The sequence below is a fragment of the Rhopalosiphum padi genome, chromosome 1 (genome assembly GCF_020882245.1).
Source record: "Rhopalosiphum padi isolate XX-2018 chromosome 1, ASM2088224v1, whole genome shotgun sequence".
NCBI lineage: Eukaryota > Metazoa > Arthropoda > Insecta > Hemiptera > Aphididae > Rhopalosiphum > Rhopalosiphum padi.
In genome coordinates this window covers 84,279,207-84,301,470 of record NC_083597.1, presented here as the reverse complement: position 1 = coordinate 84,301,470, position 22,264 = coordinate 84,279,207, and the positions used below count along the sequence as shown (strand labels likewise).

The window sequence follows — 22,264 nt, the reverse complement described above, 5'->3', positions numbered from 1 at the left end:
TTACGTGCGATATCAACCCACTCGCCGCCGAATCGTCTTGTATACATTTATCGGTTTGGATCTTCCAATGACTAACCTAATAATAATGAAAATAATGAAGTGTACATCAATTCAGGATTTTTATTAGTTCTTTTGAAAATCGACGGGCTCATTCACCTAGCTATAACAAGCACACCCACAAACATAATACTTAAGAACAACTGAAGAAAATTTTGATTCGTGATTTAAAACTTATTCGTTTTTATTACAATATATGTATTTATAATATAGACATAAATATATTAAGTTAGAATTATGTGTTAATATAACTTCAATTTACCTACAATACTAAATAGTTAAAATTATTTATACATTTATGATTATAGCAAAAATGTGTAAACCGTAAAAATATAAATCATTTAACGTAAAAGCAGTTTGATTGTAGTTACCGTAATTCCAAATCATCAGAAATCGGATTCACCTAAATTACCTGTAAAAAAAAATGTCTTTATAAAAAAATTTGTAATTTACTTGCAAAATATCAAAGCGTTCCAAATGTTGTCAGTGACAAAGTATATAATTATAATATATATAAGATTAACATGTTGTTCCAATATCTCGATTGGAATTGCTGATAAACAGAATAAACGAAAAACTAAGAACTAACGTCTACCAGGCATTTGGAACACTGTCTACAATAAAACAACAACAATCTAATTGTACAGCACACAAAAAAATTCGAAAACCAAATAAAAAACTACACCTTTTGTTTCGTATATTATAACGGTAAAATAATTAGTTAAATAGATTAAAAACTAAGTCTAAATATACATTCATTCAATGTATATTAATTATTATTATATTTCAATGAAACGAAGACGTTCAAATATTTGATACTTTAAACCAACAACTGTAATACTGTATAATATAATTAAATATTTATATATAAAAAATGAATATACACATATATACGCATTATAACAGTATATTCCAAAAGGTGGAGTTATATAATAAAATAATAATAATGTTATTTCCAACTGTGAAGAAGTTAACGCAGCACAGAGCTAAGAAGAAAACGGAATACGTGTAGGGGAGAGTATAATATTACAGTCACGGACACATCATTGATGCCCGTGATTTGGACGATCGTATAATATTATTTAATAATATATATACATACATCATTGCAGCACACCTCAACCTCGTTTATTTGCAAGTGTATCATACGTTTCGTACGTAGTCATGGTAATCCCACTCAAGTGGGGTAGTTTAAAGCGTACATGCAGTGGAAGTCGGTGTTGGGTGTATATATATATATATGTGTAAGGTATAGAGTATAGACAGTGTACAGATGCCACATCGTTTAACCGTATAGGCACGATATAAGTCGTCTTTATGTGGACCAATTTAGGTACTTATTTTATGAATAATGACGTATATTTCAAGTAAGTGTAGTGAGAGTGTGTATATATAAACGAGGTTGGCGGTAAAAGTGTAGTACGGACTATGTAATATGTGTACATAGAAATCGCAAGATAGAGAAAGAGAGAATGAGATCAACTGCATAGAGAAAACAACAACCGTTCACAGACTCCAAACAACGCGTATACCATATAATACCTTATAAAATCGTAAAAAAACCCAAACGATAGAAATGAAAAGTGCGGGGGTATAGGGATTGGACAAAAGACGTGTTCAAGATTCGTCCTTTTCAGTAGGAATTTTGGGACACTTGAACTTGGTGGTGGTAGTCGTCGTGGGCTTGCAGTCTGCCGCAGAACCGCCTCCGCCCTGCAATTGCGTCGCGATAGTCTTGAATGCCTTCGACGGCAGAATGTCGTATCCGAAATACGGGCAAGCGTACTCCCAGCTCTTGTAGTAACTGTCATATTCCGTCCGGGCCGAGTCCGATTCGTAAGTCCGGCTTCTTCCGACGATGGACGGCGTGGACGGTGTGGTAGCCGCCGACGAGTAACCGGAAGTGCAAGACAACGACAGCGGCGGCGGCGGGGGTTTGTTTCTCCCGTCCGTACCACCTTTGCTGAAGTCTGCGCCATCAACGTCGTCGTTGTCGTCGTCGTCGTCATCGTTGCGCTGCAAAAAGTCGAAGAGGCGCGAGTGCGTGCACGTTCTTTGATATTTCTTCGAACTGACGCCTCCGGTCCTGCCGCCACCGACCGTATCTTTGTCTGAAGTCGGCCGGCTTGCCGTGTCGGCTGATGACGTTGTTGTAATAATGCCCGAGTCAGCGTCGTCGTCGCGATCCGATGGTTGGCGGCAGTCACCGACCGCATCGTCGTCGAACAGACAATTATTGGCACCCAATGATTTCTCCGGTAGGTTCTCCGGCAGACAAACGGCGTCCGACGGTTTTTCGTCATTTGAACATCCGTCATCGCTATCTGATGTAGACGCGGTGTTGGCCGACCCATCTGCACTGTCATTATTGATTTGCTGCCAAAAGTCCACCGGTGAACTAGCCGATACTCCTTCCTGTAGCTCTCCGCTCACCGTCATCTCGGTGGCAGCTCTCTTCGGCGGCAACGTCACCGTTACCGTCACTTCACACTGGCTCGAATCGCTATCGTCGCTGTCCGGCACACGGCATGGTGAGCACGCGATCTCGTCTTCGGCGGCTTCTTCTTCGGCGATAGTATTCAACACGTGGCCAGCATAAACGGTGCTGTCTACCGCCGACGCGACGCCGGTCTGCACCGGTTGTTGTAGTGTGAATTGTTGTTGTTGTTGTTGTTGCTGCTGATCGATCACAAATGCAGAACCGGTGCAATGCCAATCGTGAAATTCTTTTAGATAATTGTAATGTTCCCAAAATTCGGGACAAAGAAAAGGGTAAGGGGTATGTGATTGCAGGTTTTGTAAATCATTTTGTTGTTGTTCTTCTTCTTCTACAAAACAAAATAAAAAAAACAAAAATAACGGCCGAGCTTGCTAATCGCAGTAGTAGAACGTCGTCCTTGATGCTAATTCCACAATTCAACTTTCTTTTTTTTTTGCACAATTTATTTTAACTATTACATAGACATTTGATGTGATTAATACATAAACTGTTTCATTATTTAACGATATAATATGTTAAATGCATGTATATGTATATTTTTATACAGTATAATGTCCACCGCCCACGAACACGCAAATAATACGTATTCTCTATTATGCAAATATCGTTAAAAAGTATTACGTAAACAATTTAATGACAGTACAAAATATAACATTTGCTTTGGACATAAAACATAACTCTATGACAATTGCAGAACGACCGATGTGGTATATAGTATTTTCATTATTGTTAATTATAGTTTTTTGTTACTTACGAAGGTAATTACTAATTAATATTATTTAATAAACAGCGTTAAAATAAAATAAACAAACATAATCAATATTAGTATAATAAATACATTTTATAAACATAACTTTATAAATTATAAGTAATGTAAACAAATATAAAATTGAATTAAAATATTATTTGAAATAAAAAAAAAGCAATTAAATACTTAAACAAATTCACACAAACCAAAAATTTAAAAAATAATATTTTTATCTTTCAATAATAAAACTAAACTATTTCTACAACAAATATTATTAAATAGGTTAATAAATTTTACTAACATACAAATATACAAATTTAAAAAATGTGTTTAAACTTATAACTGAAACACTTTATTAGGTTATATTTACTAAATTAAAGGGCATTATTTTGGACATTAGACCCCTTATATTTCATTAAACCCAATAATACGCCAATATCTCAAAAAACATTGTTTGATTCCTCAGATTAATAATAAAATATAATATTTTATTTTATCATATTTAAAATTTAACAATAAATAATAAAGTTATTAAAAAAATACGAATAGTTTTATAGACAATAAAATCACCTAGCAAAAGTACAACATTTTTATTTATTTCAATATTTTATATGATCGATTGATTTTAAGTTTAAAAAAATTAAATAGTAAAATAGTATATAGTAATCACAAGATTAAATTTATCTAGATAATTCTGAAACTAAAAACAATTTAAATAACTGCCTATTAAAAATTAAAATATATTTAGGTTTTTTATTGTATTTTGGTATTATTTTTCAGTGTTCGTAAATTAATGAAAAATATAGATTAATGATGTCAGTACAAAGTTTTTTACTTCTACATCTACATAATTAATAATTATAACTTATTAGTTATTATCAAATATTAACTTGATACTTTAAATTACATTAATCTCATATAATTTATAAAACCTTAAAAATAATACATCAATTATCCATATAAAGGAGTAAATATTTTTGTAATAACACACGATAAAAACGAAGAAAGTATTAAACATTAATAATTAAATAAGCGATTTTCTCATAATTGCTGCATGAGTTAGCAAATTATAATTAATTAAGTGTCGTAAAGATAATAAATGAAATTAAAAGATTACGTATAGGTAGTAAAATTGTATCATATATTTGATCGCCTGCTTTCATTAATTCTATACTTAATCAAATACAAAACTTTGAATTATGAAACGTTACCGTTATTTTGGCCAGTCATAGCTTGTAACATTCTGAATGATCTGGATGGTATAGAACCACCCGTATACTTATGCGGTTCCGAGCCGACAGGTCTCTCTGACGGTGGTACATACATTTTGGATTCTATAGGTTCAACTAAAAATGTATCCATTAAAGCATTAGACTATAATAGTATATAATATGAGTACATCATAATCTGTTAAAATGTATTTTTACCTGATACGTAATTGTTAATCGGTACCGATTGTTTGTAGTTGTTATCCATTGGAACTGTAAAATTTAAAATCCAATGTGAAATTTACAAAATCAAACAAAAATATTAATAAAATATGTATCATAGCAAAGCTCAAAGCATAGCAATTTACTAGCGCGTAGCCTAAATCTATCACGGTAAATATATTTCATTAGTAGATAAAATCTTGACAATAACAATCACATACAGGGATTTGATTTAACATTTTTTTTACCCGGTGCAGAGTTCGTTAATGTTTGCAACATTCGAAAGCTTCTAGATGGAATCGACGCACCTTTGTAACGAGGGTCCGTTTCGTTGTGTAAAAATTTATCATCGTCAACTGATAAACGTATACAAAAATAATTCCCTTAATTAATATATTATTTATATTACCCGTTTAATTGTACATGTATACATCAACTAAAATTAATATTAAAAAAAATAGTAGTTTAATGAGTAGGTACCTAGGACCAAGGTATATAATTTTGAATATTATATACTTGATTATAAAGTCAGAAATTTAACCGATTCTAAGATGTGCCAAAATGTGACATGATAACAAAAAAGCGAGCGTGTTGCTTGGTATGTATTTTACCACCACCGAATAATAACATAAATTTTTACCACTATTTTCCAAAACTTTGAATATCTTGGAAGGTATAGAGCCGCCTCTATATCTTGGATTTTCTGTATCTACATTATTAGCTATAATGATAAATATTGAAATTCTGCGAATATTTATTACTTATTGGATACCTATATTTAATTTTTGTAAGAATACAAACCTTGAGATTTAACCCTACTCATGAAAGATCGATCGTCATCACTTAACTGCAACTTTCTGAGTTCAGACAAGGGTAATGACTGGCTATTATAGGGCTGAGAACCATCATAAAGCATTCCTGAAAAGTATAAATTAATATTTAAATAAAAGAAATGGATTATTGAATTAGCAAAAATTTAAAAATAACTATGTTCAAGAAACTTTTAGCTGATAAATAGGTAATATTTAAAATATCATAATATTATTTTAGAATATAGTTGTGTCCAAATCACAAGTACTCAAGTGTATTATTATATATAATATGCAAGTATATATATTTATTTAAATTTATAAAATTTAAATAACTTAAAATACTTAGGTATAACTGTATAAGTATAACAAATATATACATTTTGACACTGTGAAAATAACTTCATGTTTACAAAATTCTTATATAAATATTTGGTGAACATTACAGATATCTTCGGTTATTCGTTTTGAATTACAACAAAAAAATAAAATTTGTTTTGTTAAAAATTGGTTATCAATAATTTTGGATTTGGTTCAATTGGCTTCAATAATCTGTGTTTTGTGTGTATTTTGTAACTTATTTTCTATAAATATCGTTAAAAAAAATTTCACTCGGCCAAAAGCATAAAAATACAAAATAAGTTTCCTCATAGATTTTACTAAAGATATATAGGTAGGCATGATATTTTTTATATGCATTCGTTCAAATGCTGATATAGTTTGCAAATTATTTTCTAGTTAAAAATGTATAAAATTTAACGAACAATTTGTATAGCTAATAAGAGTAAAACATTTAAAGTCATTAAAATTCTAACTTCAAAAGCTTATAAAAAAAAATTCGTCTATATATTTTAAATACTTTTATACAGAGAATAATCTTATGTGGAAATCTTATTTTGACCCAGTTAAAACTTTTGATTGACATTTATAGAAAATAAACTAAAAAATAATAAAAAAATTCTCACGCCTAAAAGTATAGCTTGAAAAAAGTTAAAATATTTTTAATATTATACAATGATGAAATAAACATAGCGAAAATTTAAAGTTCGAAGTTCGCCCAGAATCTAAAATAATAGATAGTCATTATTTTATTAATTAATTGTATATAATAGTCACCTTTTGGCTCGGTAATTTGTTGGAGCACTTTAAATGAACGTCCTTGTATCGGTTCAGAATCATATGAATGGTTTATATTATTCTTCAACGGTTGTGTTGGTATTTGTCTATTAGTTTCAACTCGTACAGGTAAAACTCGTTCTTCTGATTTATCAACCTGAATAATTATTTATGACAATTTATTTAAATTTTTACGAATATGTAAAATTATTAATTAAGTATATCATTAAATCTAATATGGCATATAATATATTAAGGTAGCTACTTAAAAATAATCACCTGATTAACATATTCTTTTTTGTTTTGAGTCCACGGAGCTGGAGAGGGTTGAATTTGCGTAGCCTTTTGCATCCAAGGTGTGGGCGATTTATTCAATTGTGGTTGTTTCTGAACTTGAGGCAATAGACATACTCTTTCTGCGGCAGAGCGCACGTTACACACTGGTTTTTGTTCAACGTTTAGGTTCACCTCTTGTTGTTGCTGATAGTCTGGAGATTTCTGAGGTACTTGTTCCGGGCTAGGCGGAGTCTGGGCATTTCTTTCTAAGCGCCTTTGCATTCGAGGACTTCTGATCTCGCTCAAGTCTAATCCACCAGGAAGATACGTAAATGGTTTTTTGTCTTTAGTAGCCATTGCGTTTTGTATAGTTGATGGTATTTCTCTAGGCTCATTCAGCTGAAAAAAAATCATTATCGTTATTAATAATTAGTAAAGTGTACAATGATATTAAAATATTATTAATAAAAATAATGTATTTACAGTGTATATCTATAATTATATAGGTATTATTGTAACGGTATACAAACGGTTTAAGTTTTGTAATAGTTAATAATAACCAATTTTCTCTAATAAACAGAATAATTAATTTCAAATGATAAAAAGTATCAGTATTTAAATTGTTTGAATTATAATAATTTGAGTTATGAATCATTGTTCTTGAATAAAGTTAAGTGGTTTGTAAATTCGAAATGCACGCATATTTATTATTGTTCTGACTTAAAAATTTAACAGCGTACTATAAAGTGTAAAAAACGACATCATAAATACTTATTTTAATCATAAACGAATTACACATAAATGCAATTAAAACATTTTATCCAAGTTTGAATAGTACTTTACAATCATAATTATTCCCACAGTAAAAATAATACAATGGACAAAAATTTATTTAATATGTACGAGGTACATACAATATAAACTTATACCTAATTTTACTCTTACGCGAGCACCTAATGATGTTTTATTACAAATTGAATTGACCTATGTTGTTTTTATTTATTACTATTAAATTTATAGTTTTTAAATCTACTGATTTCTTTATGAATTGTTTATATTGAACCCAATAACAATAAATGTTAAACAATATAATATAAACGAGAATAATGTATTTAAATATTTTCAAAAGTTATAGCATGGCTGTTTTATATTTATCTTAAACAAACAATAATTAAAAAGTACTCAGATTTTTTACCATTAATTGTGATTGTAATATACTAGAATATAGTATAGGTAGATAGAAAAAAAAACAATAGTAATATTTACCTCAGTTTTTATTCTAATAGCTGGAATGTGTCCACTGTGCAACATTGGTGGTGGTGGAGGTGGTGGTGGACCACCTTGAGTTGTACCTCCTGTAAACAAATAACATCAATTTACATAAGGCTAAATAATAAATTTTGTAAACAAAACCTAGATATTGCTCACATGAGCATATGTATAAAATATAAATGGATATATGTATTACATAAACGAGATTTTTTTATTACCAGAATACTGCAGTGGTGGTGGCGCTGGCGGGGGTGGTGCGGACATATCTCTATCGGCTAAGTCGTTCGCTCCTATTTGATGCCTACATAATATCAAAACAAACGGTAATATTTAATTATTAATGTAATATACACTTATTTATATAAAATTCAGTTAGGTTAAAAATAGTCTACGTATAAAGTAAATATAATATTATAAATATTATATAATACATAGCAAGATTTGATCGTACCTGTATTATTTATAATTATGACTGACTATATAATAAAACAAATTTTAAAATGTTTAAAACTAATATAGAATATGAACCTATAAATCAATGCTTTTTTTATATGAGTCTATATATGCTATATTGTGTATTGAGTGGTTTAATAATAGCGTGCGAGTACATTATTTTATGCACTAGTGTTTGAAATTGTCATTGTGGGGGACAAGTTACCATATTTGGACCGAAATGAGCTATATTATATTTACGCTACTCGAGAGTCCGTTCGACCGTCTGCTATTACACGAGTTATCTCTGCTTGTTGTATAGGTACTAATACCGACGTTTTGCAGGATCAGCCTTGCCCACGTGCCCTTGAACAGGCGCCGCTGTTTAGTTTTTTACTCTTCAAACAGAAAACACATAATATATTTTCAACCTTGCCTATTCTCACGTTGAATTTTTTGTCGGTTGTTTATATCTTCTATATTTACGATTATTGTGTGTCGTTAAGGTCAACGGTAATTTGATTAGATTACTATACCATATTATACCATATTATAATCTATATGACTATTGCTTCGGAAAACGGAAACTGCACCGACGTACGCGGAAATATGAGATTTAAATTATGTACACCGAAACAAAAATAAAAGTCATATTAAACTATAGTCTTAATTTAATAAAATATAATATATTATTTAGTAAATTATAAACGCAAGTCATATGCATTTATATATAGCCATATGAACTTGGAAGCCTCCAGATATCTCAAAGTATATACTTTATTAGCTATGTTCTATGTCCTTATATTATACAACTACTGTTTATTATAATATTGAAACGAATATGATAGATATATTAATAGAAAATTATTATTAGATATAACTGTATTTAAAATAAATTGCAAATCAACGAAAATAAAAATCATCTTCACAAAATTTGGAGGTAATAGACCAATGGGCAATCATCTTTCATTTAATGTGACGAATGATAATCAATTATCTATACGATTATAATTTTATTATTTTTCATTACTATGAAATAACTTATATAATAAACACAAAAGTATAATAAAATGGTCATTATTTTAAATCTTTTGGAAAATATACTTAATGATAATATTATTTCGAGTATCGAGTTCTACGTTATTGGTTATATTACTACTCGTACACTATAACAATTAATAGATATACAATTATTAAATATATATTATTTATAAACTGTAATTACGATTAACGATTACACCAATATCCAACTTTATATAAGTAGGTTGTAGCTAATAGCTACCTATAATATTTAATGGAAGGGATATATGTTATGCAGTCTATCATTTTCATCACTTCAATTCAATTTCAATATTAGGCAAAGTCATTTGATTAAACAATTAACTGTCAAGTGGCCTTCATTATAATATTATTAGCATAATTATATTATTTTTAATTTTTTAATAAATAGTTTAAACTGTACTGTAGCATTCATTATTGCTACTAATATGAGTAAAAAAAATAATTTAAAAATGTTCTTAATGAAAAAAGATTATTTTTGAAGAAGAAAGTTTAAAAAGTTATATTATTTATCTATATTTTTGAAAAAAGGTTTATTTTTTAAGTATTATTATTATTATATTGATTAATTTATACATATTTTGTATATGCATAAGGTATATTATATTATTATGCACTACTGAAAAATATAATATATAACAGTATAACATGATCGAAATAATATTAGTAAAACCTCTCCTCCTAAAAATTATCTCATCCTACATCCTTCACTATCCTTGATAAGTTCAAAAAATAAACTCATGCAAACATGTGCGCCAAACAATATGACTCATCAGTGCATCACATTTTGTACAATTATATTATTTTGTATTAATGAATTAAGATTAATAAAAAAAACTAACTAAATTATATTAATTAAACTAAAAATAAATTAATTTAAAATGTAGCTATTACAAACATTGATGATATTATTGTTTACGAATACCTCGATCTCAAATTAAAGTTATAATTAAATCTAAAAGTTTAATATCAGAAATCATGTTATACATTAAAAAAGATACTGACATAACCAAATATTTTTAATCAAAACTATATACAAATATTATTTATATTATATTATTATTAGATTATAAAATATTTTTTTTAATTATATTGGTAATGTAATAATATACCATATAATAACATAATGTACTGTGCATGATAATAATAATAGCAATATTTAAATTTGCATATTATAAGAGCACTTGTATAAATATAATTGTATCTGTTAAATTTGCATTTCATTATAAATATATTTATACTTATTTATTTAAGCCTATTATAATTTTATAATAAATATAACATTGTGTTTTATATAAAATTTTAATGTTATTTCAAAATAGAGCTCATCGCACTTATCGCAGTACAATAATTCCAGAAACCCTGCAGTCTTCGAAATCTAATATCCCGTATTTTTAATTTGAACTAATAATAATTTATGTCAGTAAAAAAAAGATAAAAAAATAAGATAAATTGTATATACTCGTATATACATATAATTTAATCGTTAAACACGTCATATGTTGCGATTGAATAGGAATGATGATGTCATAATAATGAAATCGTAGAGAGAACAACAATAATACAAACGTTGGCTACGGATCAAATTATCTGAAATATAAAATGATATTGATAAGTGTAAAAAAATGAAAATTAAGTACCAAAACATTACATACTTACGAATATAATTATTTATAAAATGGGTACCTACTACCTATATGGTAAATTATAGTTAAGTATATTTATATACATTATACATGCAATATATTCTATCACTCGTCCAATTTAATTTTGAATCATGAAATAATTGTATGAGGTCAGATAAATGACTTTTATACCAATTTCTTAAAAGTAACTGCAAATATTCTAATTATATTTTTGTTTAATTAACCAAGGTACTATAGGTACTTTAGTAATACCTATGTATATCATAGAATTCATGAATTTTAAGTAAACAACATCAGTATATTGTGTTAAAATAATATTAAAATATAATTGCTTTGAATTAATATAGACATAATGCGATATCAAGCATCTTCTCATGAATACTGCACTAGGTACAAACTACAAAGAAAATATTAATATAGAAATTCCTAAATTTAATAAAAATGTTAGTGCAAATAATCAATTCTAGTAACAATTTTTTTATACGGAATTCTTAAAATTAATATATTTGATTTTTATGATACAAGATTTTTTAATTTATATTATAATTTATTGATAATAAAATAGTATTATGTTGGATTGTTGTGTTTCTTCGAACTGTCTATCAAGAACTTCGCCACTAGCTATCAGTTTATCGTAGTCGCAAATATTATTAACTCTTAATTTTATATATATTTTATTTTATTTTTTTACATAAATATATTGTTATCCTAATATAGTAATATAGTACCAATAAATCATTTTTCTATTTCGTATTTTTTTTTTAATAAATATGTATACATTGACAATCGACATACGGTTGCAGGAAACATCCCACGCAGCAGACTTACAATATACTGGAGAGCTGTCGATCAATCCCTTGATCTTGAGTAACTTGGTGTTCCGGCATTGCGTCAAGCATAGCGTTGGCTTTATCGTTATAATTCCCCAAAACATTTCTGTACATATTATACACAAGTTTTCGCACTCTGGGATCGGTTCGGTCCAATTTCGACGCTTCGGCGGTAGCTGTGGTCGTCATAATTGATGAATTCGAGTGAAAATTGTATGAAATATAAATACGGACGGATAGATATTAACGGCCGATGGAACACGCAAGAATATAGATTATTATAATACAAAATAAACCCATTCGTGTACACGGCGACGATATAAGAAAGTCATAAAACAAATTCAAGTATAATAGACGTGCGCACTCTAAGGCGACGCGACACTGAATGCGAGTCAGATGCGTCGACTATCGTCTGCAATTTGTCCGGTCTCCAGAGTATAATAACGAACCGGTCACTCGGATAGGTATTCTAATTCTATACTATACATGTATTAGTGATTGTGTTTTTTTAATGACGCACTAAACACGATTACGCGCAAATATTGTTACAGAACAAATTTCATTTCATGTGTGCGTTCACGCGAACAAGAGATAGCTTGTTACCTATATGGTTTTATATAAATGTATATTATAGAAGATTTTCTATGGACGTCAGTAAATTTAACTCATAAACGATAATAGGTAATTCATGTTTAGTGTATACATAAACTACAGAGATTATGAAAACTTGGAATGTCCCGTATTACTTAGTGTTTGTTGTTTCCATTCATAGTGAAGAAATATTATTTAAACTATTTTGACATTTGTTATTATGGATAATTGTATAATATTAAATTTAATAAAAATAAATATAATTGATAATTGTAATTTGTAACATCGTTCGTCGTTATACAGTCCTATAGATTAAATTTATACAATAATAGTGCATTACGGCACTGAGAACGACATAATAATGTTATTTCAATTAAAATTTGATTATGACTATAGAATAGATTTTAATTTCCCTGCTATTATTTCTAAAGCTGTAAGAATAACTTAAAAATCAGAAGAATACATTTTCATCAAACACTTGTCTTGCTTAAATATCAAAATAATTCAATTCGATACCATAAAAAAAATTAAATTAGATTTTAATCAAATGCTATACTCAAATTGAAGCATAATATTATTTTAACTACCTATATTGTACATTATCTATACAGTGTACAACTTATTATCAAATAACTAATGATTTATTTTACCAATGTAACTATGTAAGCAATTACATACTTCAATTAAGTATTTTTTTAAATTTAAACAGTAAATTTCAAACAGTGGCTTAATTTCAGTTTTCAATAGAGAGGCAAAAATGTTGACCGGTCCAAGTAGGTAACTTGACTAACTTCAACAAAATAACCACTCGCAACCACATTTCTGCTTAAATTTGCCGTCTTGCATATTTTATATAATTTAGATATATTCTTCTTTAAACAACGAAACATTTTTTATTTGCTAACAACATAATTTTACAAACAAAATAGCAAATATTATTTATACTTTATTTAGTTAAAAATTTGTTAATTTATGATTAAATAATAAAAACATGTTTAAGCAATTAGTGGATGTCTTCTTATTCTATATCTTCTTATCTAATTTTTGAAAATATGTCAACTGCACAGAAATAAAATCATAAAATAGATTACGTTTAATCAAATCTGCGATTAAACTTTATGGTTAACTGATATTATTATTGTTATTTTATATACGATAATATAATTTTTCTTTTCTTTCACACAACTTATATGGTCCTTAGTCCTTACGTGTTTATACTCTCTGTCTAGCGAGAGAACACGGGCCACGGAAATTCTCCGCATCTTCACGAGACATCCCGCTATAATAGAACCGGTCTTGGTGGAAGGGTAACATGTGGGGATACGCAAAAAAAAACTAATTTTTGTAAACATTTTTAATTTAACTTAAGTATTACATTTTACTTTTTCTTAAGTATGTTCTAGCATGTTATAATGTCTTTAAACAGTTTAATTCTTAGTGGAAAAAAATTATTGAAATTCTCTGTTTATCAATTAATAATTTAAAATTCAATGTATTTTATATTGTTTATTATTTGTATTTTGTATTGCTATAAATTTATAACTTATTTTACGGAAATATAAAAATATTTTATTGAAATTCATAATTTTCAAACAATTAAAAAGTTAAAGGTCTGAGATTTTGTTTGTTTAGCAATTTAGCATTAAATTAAACTTGTTATTAATAAAATATGTGTGATAAATAATTTAAAATTTGTATATACATTACATAACAACAAAAACATTCTATTTACAATTAATACAAATACAACAGGTTTATATGATGCATAATGATGTAGTATTTAATAATATTTATATATATGAAAAATTAAATATCAGTTATTATTTATTAATATTCAGTGTTAACTTTTATTAACCAGGTAAGAGTAAGTAATAAGTATAGGAAATTATGAATTTTTAGCCAAACCGCGTTAAATTATATTTGATCTATATACGTGTCCCAAATGTCCCACAAAGATATATTAAATTAAAGTATTGTAACTTGGGATAATATGGATTACCGTTCCACTATTTATCTATGACACTTTAAGTATGATGACCAATATGTATACACATCATACAATCATTAATATAATTTAATATTTATAAATAATAGCTTTGAGAACCCTTTGGCTAGCAAGTGGATTAGTAAGCATATTTAAGATAACAATTTAATAATATAAGCAATCTATTCTTTTTGTTATTAAGCAACTGCATCGCCAAGACAGTATGTAGATGTATAGTATAAGCAGAGTTAGTCGTACGCGAGTCTTCAATTAAATATATATGGTGTTAAAACTCTAGTGACTAGTAGTGAATAAGTGATTTAATTAATAAATGTTTCTAAAAAATATATAGACAAATCGTGTTGATGATTGAAATACACCTGTAAGAAAAACGAACTACTTTCTTTTTTAAATATACTCAATGGCATTAAACGGGCGAGTTACAACAATAGTATTTTAAATAAATGATAAATGGATATAACAAGTTATACCTATAAAAACATTTATAGTTAAATTCTTAATATATCAATAAATATAAAATATATATACCATACCTATATAAAAAATAAATATATAATATATTAATTTGTATATACCTATTATCTATAAAATATCAATGATAATACAATAAAACATAAAATTATAGATTAAAGTTAGCATATTATTATTATTATGAAGTTCCATAAATCAAAAATATTTTTTAGGTTTCTAGTTATTATAATATACTAATTTAGTACTTATTATTTAGCATAGGTATTAAAAACTAATTACATGTAATCATTATAATTAATAGTTCAGATTCAGAGTGGGTCGAGGGAAGTACCTATAAACTATTCAAAATGATTTTAAAATTCCAACACAATAATAATGTTATAAAAATTAATAACATTTATGTTTGGTATATTAAGTGTATTAGTATTTACTTTTTAAAAGGTATGCTTAAATATTCCAGTCTTAGCGTATCGCTCAGCAATTATTTTATAAAATCCCACTTCAAATATACCTACAAGTAAAAAAAACATTTTTCAAGTATCAACCCTATAATATTCAACTGTATTTTTATCGAGATTTTTAGTCTAAAGTATTAACAATTATATAAAATACGCAGACAATTGAATTTTTATCAATATAATATATCTATAATGATATAAACATAAAAACTAAATGTTTTTTTTTTAAATGTCAAGATCTTATAATTTACTGTTTATTTATTTTTGAAAAATGTATAACCAATTTACCAATCTTATACTTAATCGATAAATGATAAAAACAAATCACCAATACGATAAGTATCAATGGGGATTGGGGAAAAAGGAGTTACCTAAGTATATTAAATATTACAATAAAAGTAAATTCCAACGAAAACGAAATGACATAAACCTGTTTTTTTATTTAGTAGGTATATTATTGTAATGTATACCTTCTATCGGTTCAGCTGGTCCAGAGCAGCAGTTATGTATGTAAGAGTTATTTATTAGGATGTTTACGCATAGGAATGTGGGAGGGTCATGCATAATATGCACCCAAGAAGTCCGTACGGCGGTGACTCATTAGAGCATTTCTTTTGATATTCTTTTTGTCTTTCACCGGTCATTGCATATCGCCCAGAATAAAAATAAATATTCTCAAGGTTTAATTATCGATATTACTAAAATAATTCATACATTTAAAAAATTCGTTTAATTGTTTAAATATTACATAATTTATTATAATTCTCAAAATTTAAAGCATATTAAAAATACAATTAGAAATTTTCTTTGTTCTTCATACATTTTTAAATATATATCCACTGAAAAAATTGTGTGGAATAAAATATTTTTACTTTTTATGATCTCGATAAGTTATTCAACTTGAACGTGTATGCTTATTATAAAATTAACATAGGTATTTAGCATTTTAGCAACTTATAAATATTTTAAACATTTTTATTATAGTTATACAAATTAATAATAACGACAATTTGAACTACTAAAACAACATTTTTTTATAATACTATAATTGTGTTAACTATCTACAGATTTATAATGAAATATTTAATGCATGAAACACATCTTAAAAATGTTATTGTTTATGTAGAAATTAAGATACACTGCTTTCTGTGTTGTCTCCGTCTTACAAACTTATAACATAGAAAATTTGAGTTTAGCCATTCAAACGTCATGTTGTTAGTTTTGTAATATCAGAGTGAATTGATTTGTTTTCAAACTTAAAGATAAGAACATTATCTGTGTTCTCTGGTTTGTTTTATAAAATACTTTAATTTTTAAGTGAGTTAAAAGTAGGAATATATAAAATGTATCGAATTTATAAGAATTTACAAAGTTTTTGATTTTATTTTCACCTGGAATATTATACATATAATACACTAGGTATTCAAAAACTAAATTAATTACCAGTGAAGTACCGAAAGGGGGGTTTAGGGGTTTTACCCCACCACCCACCCCATAAACGAATTCTGCGTACGACTATGTTAATTACTGTATGCATATTTTAATATCTACGTTCAACATAGAGTGATAACAGATAACTTTTTGAACATTTATTATGTAAAATATTAAACAACTTCATTAATTATATAAATTTATTATTTATCAATCCCAATTAGGCTAATAACTGTTTTCAATTTTTTTGAACATTTTGTTTATAATATTGTAATTTTCGATAATTATAACTTTAATTAAAATATTAAATTTTTTCTAAATCGTATTCTTAAATATTAATATTGATTTTAAAATTGAATAACTAGATGCATTATACACTACTCATCACAGTCGTATATTCTAAGACCGTGGTCGTATAACATAGAATTAACGGGAGATATCTTTTATTTTTACTAGGTACCTACTAATAACTTAAAACAACAATATATAATATATATAATTGTATTTATTTATCAAGTTAGTAATGTTTATAAAAATTAAATTAATTTAATCATGGATATGTATTGTTATTAGAGCACTGAAAAGAAGAAATAAGGATCTACAAATTAGGTTAATGAAAAACGTATTCATAAAAAAATAAAATTCAATTTTGTATACTTATTTTTTTTTTATTTCGGGAAAAAGGATACCACTCTGTTTTAACAGAGTGCCTCTCTGTTGTAAAAATATGTTATATCTAGAAATTTGTCTATACAATTTTAAAATATCGTAGAATATATAAAAGTTCAAGTTCTCACGTATAATGTTTTTAAATTATAACATAATAAATAACACAAGGTTATTCATCGTTTAAATATACAATTTTGTCAACATTTGAGCTTTAATATCTATAAAAAATTGTGCTTGTATATTTATATTAATTATATTTCCATATAATACTTGCAAAAGCCCTAAATACACCTTTGATTCGCAACTTATATGTGTCATTACATACTCATAGTATAGGTAACATTTTTTTTACATCTTTTTTTTAACGGTAGAAAGAAATACATTTATATTTACGAGTATACTTTTGAAGACGCATTGTTTTTTAATACTTAACCATAATAATAAAAAATCTGAATAAAATTCCATAGTTTTTATAAGTTTTAAACCAGTCTATTGTATAATTATTATTTATTCAAATCTGAAAATCTATTTAATTAACCTAAATATATATCTATACAATATTAAATATTATAATCAGATTTACTTTTTATAGAATTTTTTAAATTTTTAATACAGCGATGGTTGGAAAATAATAAAATATTGTTTAATTATTGTTAAAAAAAAAAAAAAAACTTTTAAAGAATAACTGTTTTTACAGTTTAAATTAATAATTATTATTTATTAAGATATTAAAAACAACTAAAAGTATATTTGCTTCTGCCGAGAATATTATTAGTTTATTACTTGTTATAGTTATTAATAAATAATTATTACAATCATAGAAGTGTTAATATATAGGTAATATACTTATGCGCGTGTAGCTAATACTGTGGTTTTCTTTTTATCTAAACGTATATTATATTTTATTAATAAAAATACCTATACTCAAGATTTTTAATTTGTTCATTCATTTTCTATAAAAATTTATTGTATTAATACTTCTTAATTTTTATTTTTTTATAATGTACACTGTATAAAGTATAAATATTATATATATATATATATATATATACGTCTATTATATTATATAATTATATAAACATAATATACTATATATCATCATACGATAATAATATAATAATATATACAGATATGATATATCTATATAGAGTATAGACTTTAGAATAAGAACACCTATGTATATAATATTTTTATTTTATCTATAAAATTCTGCAAACGTTATTTGGTAGTTATGCTTCTGATTATTGAAATGTAAATAATTGTAATTTTACTTTAATTTAAATTATTAATTACTTTTTCAATTTGATAATTCTGCCAGAGTTTATATAGTTTAGATTAACATTCCAAATTTGAATTATTAATTTAAAATACGTATGATTAATGTTTACTGTAGTAAATATAAATATAAATATAATACTAAAATATAGTAACTAGGTAATCCACTGATATTTCAATATTATATAATATATAACTTTAAAACTTCATTTTTAATTATCTTTGTAAATCTTTCTTTTTATTTCTATCCTACACATTGTTTTTGAACAATTATTTTGAATATCAATTTTTGTTAATAGCGTCAGATTTAAAAGCTTAAATGTAGATGAAATAAAATATAAACTTGGCACTGTCTCACACGTGATATGAACTAAGTATATATTGTAAAAATAGAACTAACTATTACAATTACAATCTATAGATACACCATGATTGAACTATTAAAATATACACACAATATTATAATATCCTTATGAATACTAAATATATTGATTAATGATTTAATTATAAATGTAGTATCGTATTTATTTAAAATAGATTGATTTAATTATTTAAAGATTAAAAAGGACTTGAACAAAATTACACGTGTCTAGGGTATTGTATCTTTTTAGTGTTTAACATACACACAATCATTCAAACATCACACATACGTCTTATTACTTAAATATTAGGTATATAATTTATATTATGAGTTATAAAACAACAAACTTGAATACTTGTATGTAGCATAAGATATCGTATATCACATGACATTCCTTATAAATACAGCATACCTATAGCGGCTTAACTTAAAATTTAATTCATAGCGATCGCACAAAATATCGTTAGGAATGTGTTATTATTAGTAAAAAACAGATAATTTAATTTAATATTCATTAGAATAATAAGCAATTAAAAAAACAAACTTTATATATACCTCCAGGGAACGGAGACTCCTAAACTCATGTCTAATAGGACAAACAAATTTAAACTAAATTAACACTGAACATATTCTTTCTTCTCGTTTTTTTTTTTTAATAAAAATGACTAATCTTGCAACTGGACATTGAAGATAGCCAAAATGGACCACCACCACCACCACTACCGTTTTCACTACCAGGCGGTTGTGTATTTAAAAGCGTTATTTTTAACATATTCATTTTGGCCCTGATACGTAGTTTTTGCAACGCTATTTTCGTACAACAGACACAAGATAATTTGTTTATAACAAATATACGAAATATTAAAATATTAAAATTTTATGAAATTTAGTTATATTAGTTATATTAAATAATAATTGAATGTATCTACATTATTTGCTTATTAACTTATTAACTAGTTATATTATATTATTTATATTCCAAAGCAACAGATAAAATTTGTACTAACCTATAACTATACACCTATAGTGTAAAATATAAGCTGTGTTTAAATTATTTTTTTGTACCAGGGGCGGCTTGATAAATACTATATATTATATAAAAAATGTAACCACTATGTTTATCTTCGGGCAAGAATGCATGATAGAGTAAAAATTTGTTGTGATAAAAACAATTATTAATCATTCCGTTCAAAAATAATTTATGCCCTACGTCTTGACTCTTGAGGGACTAGGTTTTTTACAAGCAACGACATTCTAAAAATGGCTTTCTAATAAGTAGCTATATAATTGATATAAGGTCCATGGAAAATAATATTTTATGCGATAGCAATACGTATTTTCTTAAAATGTCAGTTAATAAATATATAACTAAATTTGAATTTATATTTTATATTTTTCATATGAATTACATAATACATATTATGTATATAAACACGTGGTTATAGGTACTATAGGTATTAATTTATTATGTTTAGTTATCGATTTGATAAAACTTACTGTTCTTCCTGACTGGAACTGTTGTATATTTTATTGAATTCTTCATCGACTCTTGATCCAGGAGATAAATCTGGTAAATCCATTTGCAAATAATTTCTCTCTAATAATACATTACTGAAAGTCACCTATATTATAAGTTTGACAATGTATTTGTATAGCAAAAAAAAATATTATAATATAATATGTATCTAATTGTTATGAATTACTTTTTTCTTTGGCCAAACTATTTCAACTTGTGACTGAACAATAGGTTCGGGTGTTTTGGGATAGAAAGCCACACTTGCTGGTCTTATTGGACTTGGAGTGCGACGGGCGCTCAAGTCTTCCATTGAACATTTTTCTAATTTTTTCCAAAAACTTTTACAATCACTAGGTAGTCCAGTGACCGAAGTTTCCATATTTAATTTCCAGAATTGTGGTGAACTCGATCTACTTCTGAGGCAAACGGGTTCACCGTCTTTTTGTAACGAATTCCTTCTAGGTTTAAAGTTAGAAAACTGTAATACTTCATTGTCATTCTTAATCGGTACTGAGATAAATGCTTTGTTAGGTTCTTCAAAATGCAGTTTTAGAGATTCTTCCGAATCCTCAAATTCGCGCAATTGGTTTTTTGAAATTGCTGAAATTTCACCATTATTATTATTGATAATTTGGCCGTGAGAAGGAGTACTAAGTTTTGATATACTTTGTGGTTTTGGAAAGACAAAATTTTGTAAAGCTTTACAACTCGATGATCTTTTGGGTGGTACGACATTTTCACCCCGTCGTTTTAGTATCAACAATTCAATCGAATTACTCGGTCTTCGAAGAAAACTGATTGCCTGTGACTCGGTCAACGAATAACAGTCTATACCATCGATCTCTAAAACACGATCACCAACATTCAAATAGTTGTACGCTAAAGTGCCATTTTGTATCTAAACAATGTTATTAAAACATTTTTTATTATTTTATTTTAAAATCAAAAGAAGTTTTTACTCACATTTCTCACGGTCAATGGTCGCCAACTGTCTCTTCCGCCACATACTTGAAAACCCCAAGAAGAGTAAAGGTCGTTCTTCTTAAATGAAATATTCAACAACTGTGCCATTTATAATAAATTGTCATGCTACTCCGAAAATGTGCATATACCTAAGTGTGTTTGGGCAACCAACTGGCATTTGACTGTGTGTCCTAGTTTTACCTGCCAACAAAGGGCGCTCTAATCAGCGTTCCTAATTAAATTGTTGACAAGCGACCGGAAATACGATACATAAACTTTGGACATTATAATTAAAACATGATTTAAGAATAAATATTACTTATTATATTATTATATATAAATTATTAAT

At 26.9% G+C, this 22,264-nt stretch overlaps 1 protein-coding gene across 6 annotated transcripts; it reads right to left on the bottom strand.

Annotated features, from left to right (window-relative positions):
- Nucleotides 1–100: 100 nt before the first annotated feature.
- On the bottom strand, nucleotides 101–22,069 carry LOC132918615 (uncharacterized). 6 transcript variants are annotated; one of them, XM_060979976.1, is made up of 15 exons: nucleotides 21,916–22,068; nucleotides 21,619–21,850; nucleotides 21,140–21,552; nucleotides 20,934–21,058; nucleotides 8,427–8,509; nucleotides 8,203–8,291; nucleotides 6,940–7,335; nucleotides 6,661–6,817; nucleotides 5,537–5,653; nucleotides 5,376–5,456; nucleotides 4,984–5,091; nucleotides 4,733–4,786; nucleotides 4,517–4,651; nucleotides 1,600–2,885; nucleotides 101–469 (listed from the first exon to the last, which is right to left on the bottom strand). In XM_060979976.1, the coding sequence occupies exons 1-14, from the start codon at nucleotides 22,021–22,023 to the stop codon at nucleotides 1,675–1,677; spliced, it is 3,309 nt and encodes a 1,102-aa protein (XP_060835959.1). In that variant the 5' UTR covers nucleotides 22,024–22,068; the 3' UTR covers nucleotides 101–469; nucleotides 1,600–1,674. The 6 variants fall into 6 exon arrangements, with proteins under 6 accessions (XP_060835959.1, XP_060835949.1, XP_060835976.1 ...); XM_060979966.1 differs by having other exon boundaries at nucleotides 21,140–21,850; nucleotides 21,916–22,069; XM_060979993.1 differs by lacking the exon at nucleotides 4,984–5,091 and having other exon boundaries at nucleotides 21,140–21,850; nucleotides 21,916–22,069.
- Between the last annotated feature and the right edge of the window lie 195 nt (nucleotides 22,070–22,264).

Coding starts and splice junctions, on each gene's coding strand:
- LOC132918615 (XM_060979966.1), bottom strand. CDS start 22,023: ATGGCACAGTTGTTGAATATTTCATTTAAGAAGAACGACCTTTACTCT. Junction 21,059..21,139: donor TAGTTTGGCCAAAGAAAAAA/GTAATTCATAAC, acceptor CTTATAATATAG/GTGACTTTCAGTAATGTATT. Junction 2,886..4,516: donor TATGACTGGCCAAAATAACG/GTAACGTTTCAT, acceptor TTTGTTTTGTAG/AAGAAGAAGAACAACAACAA.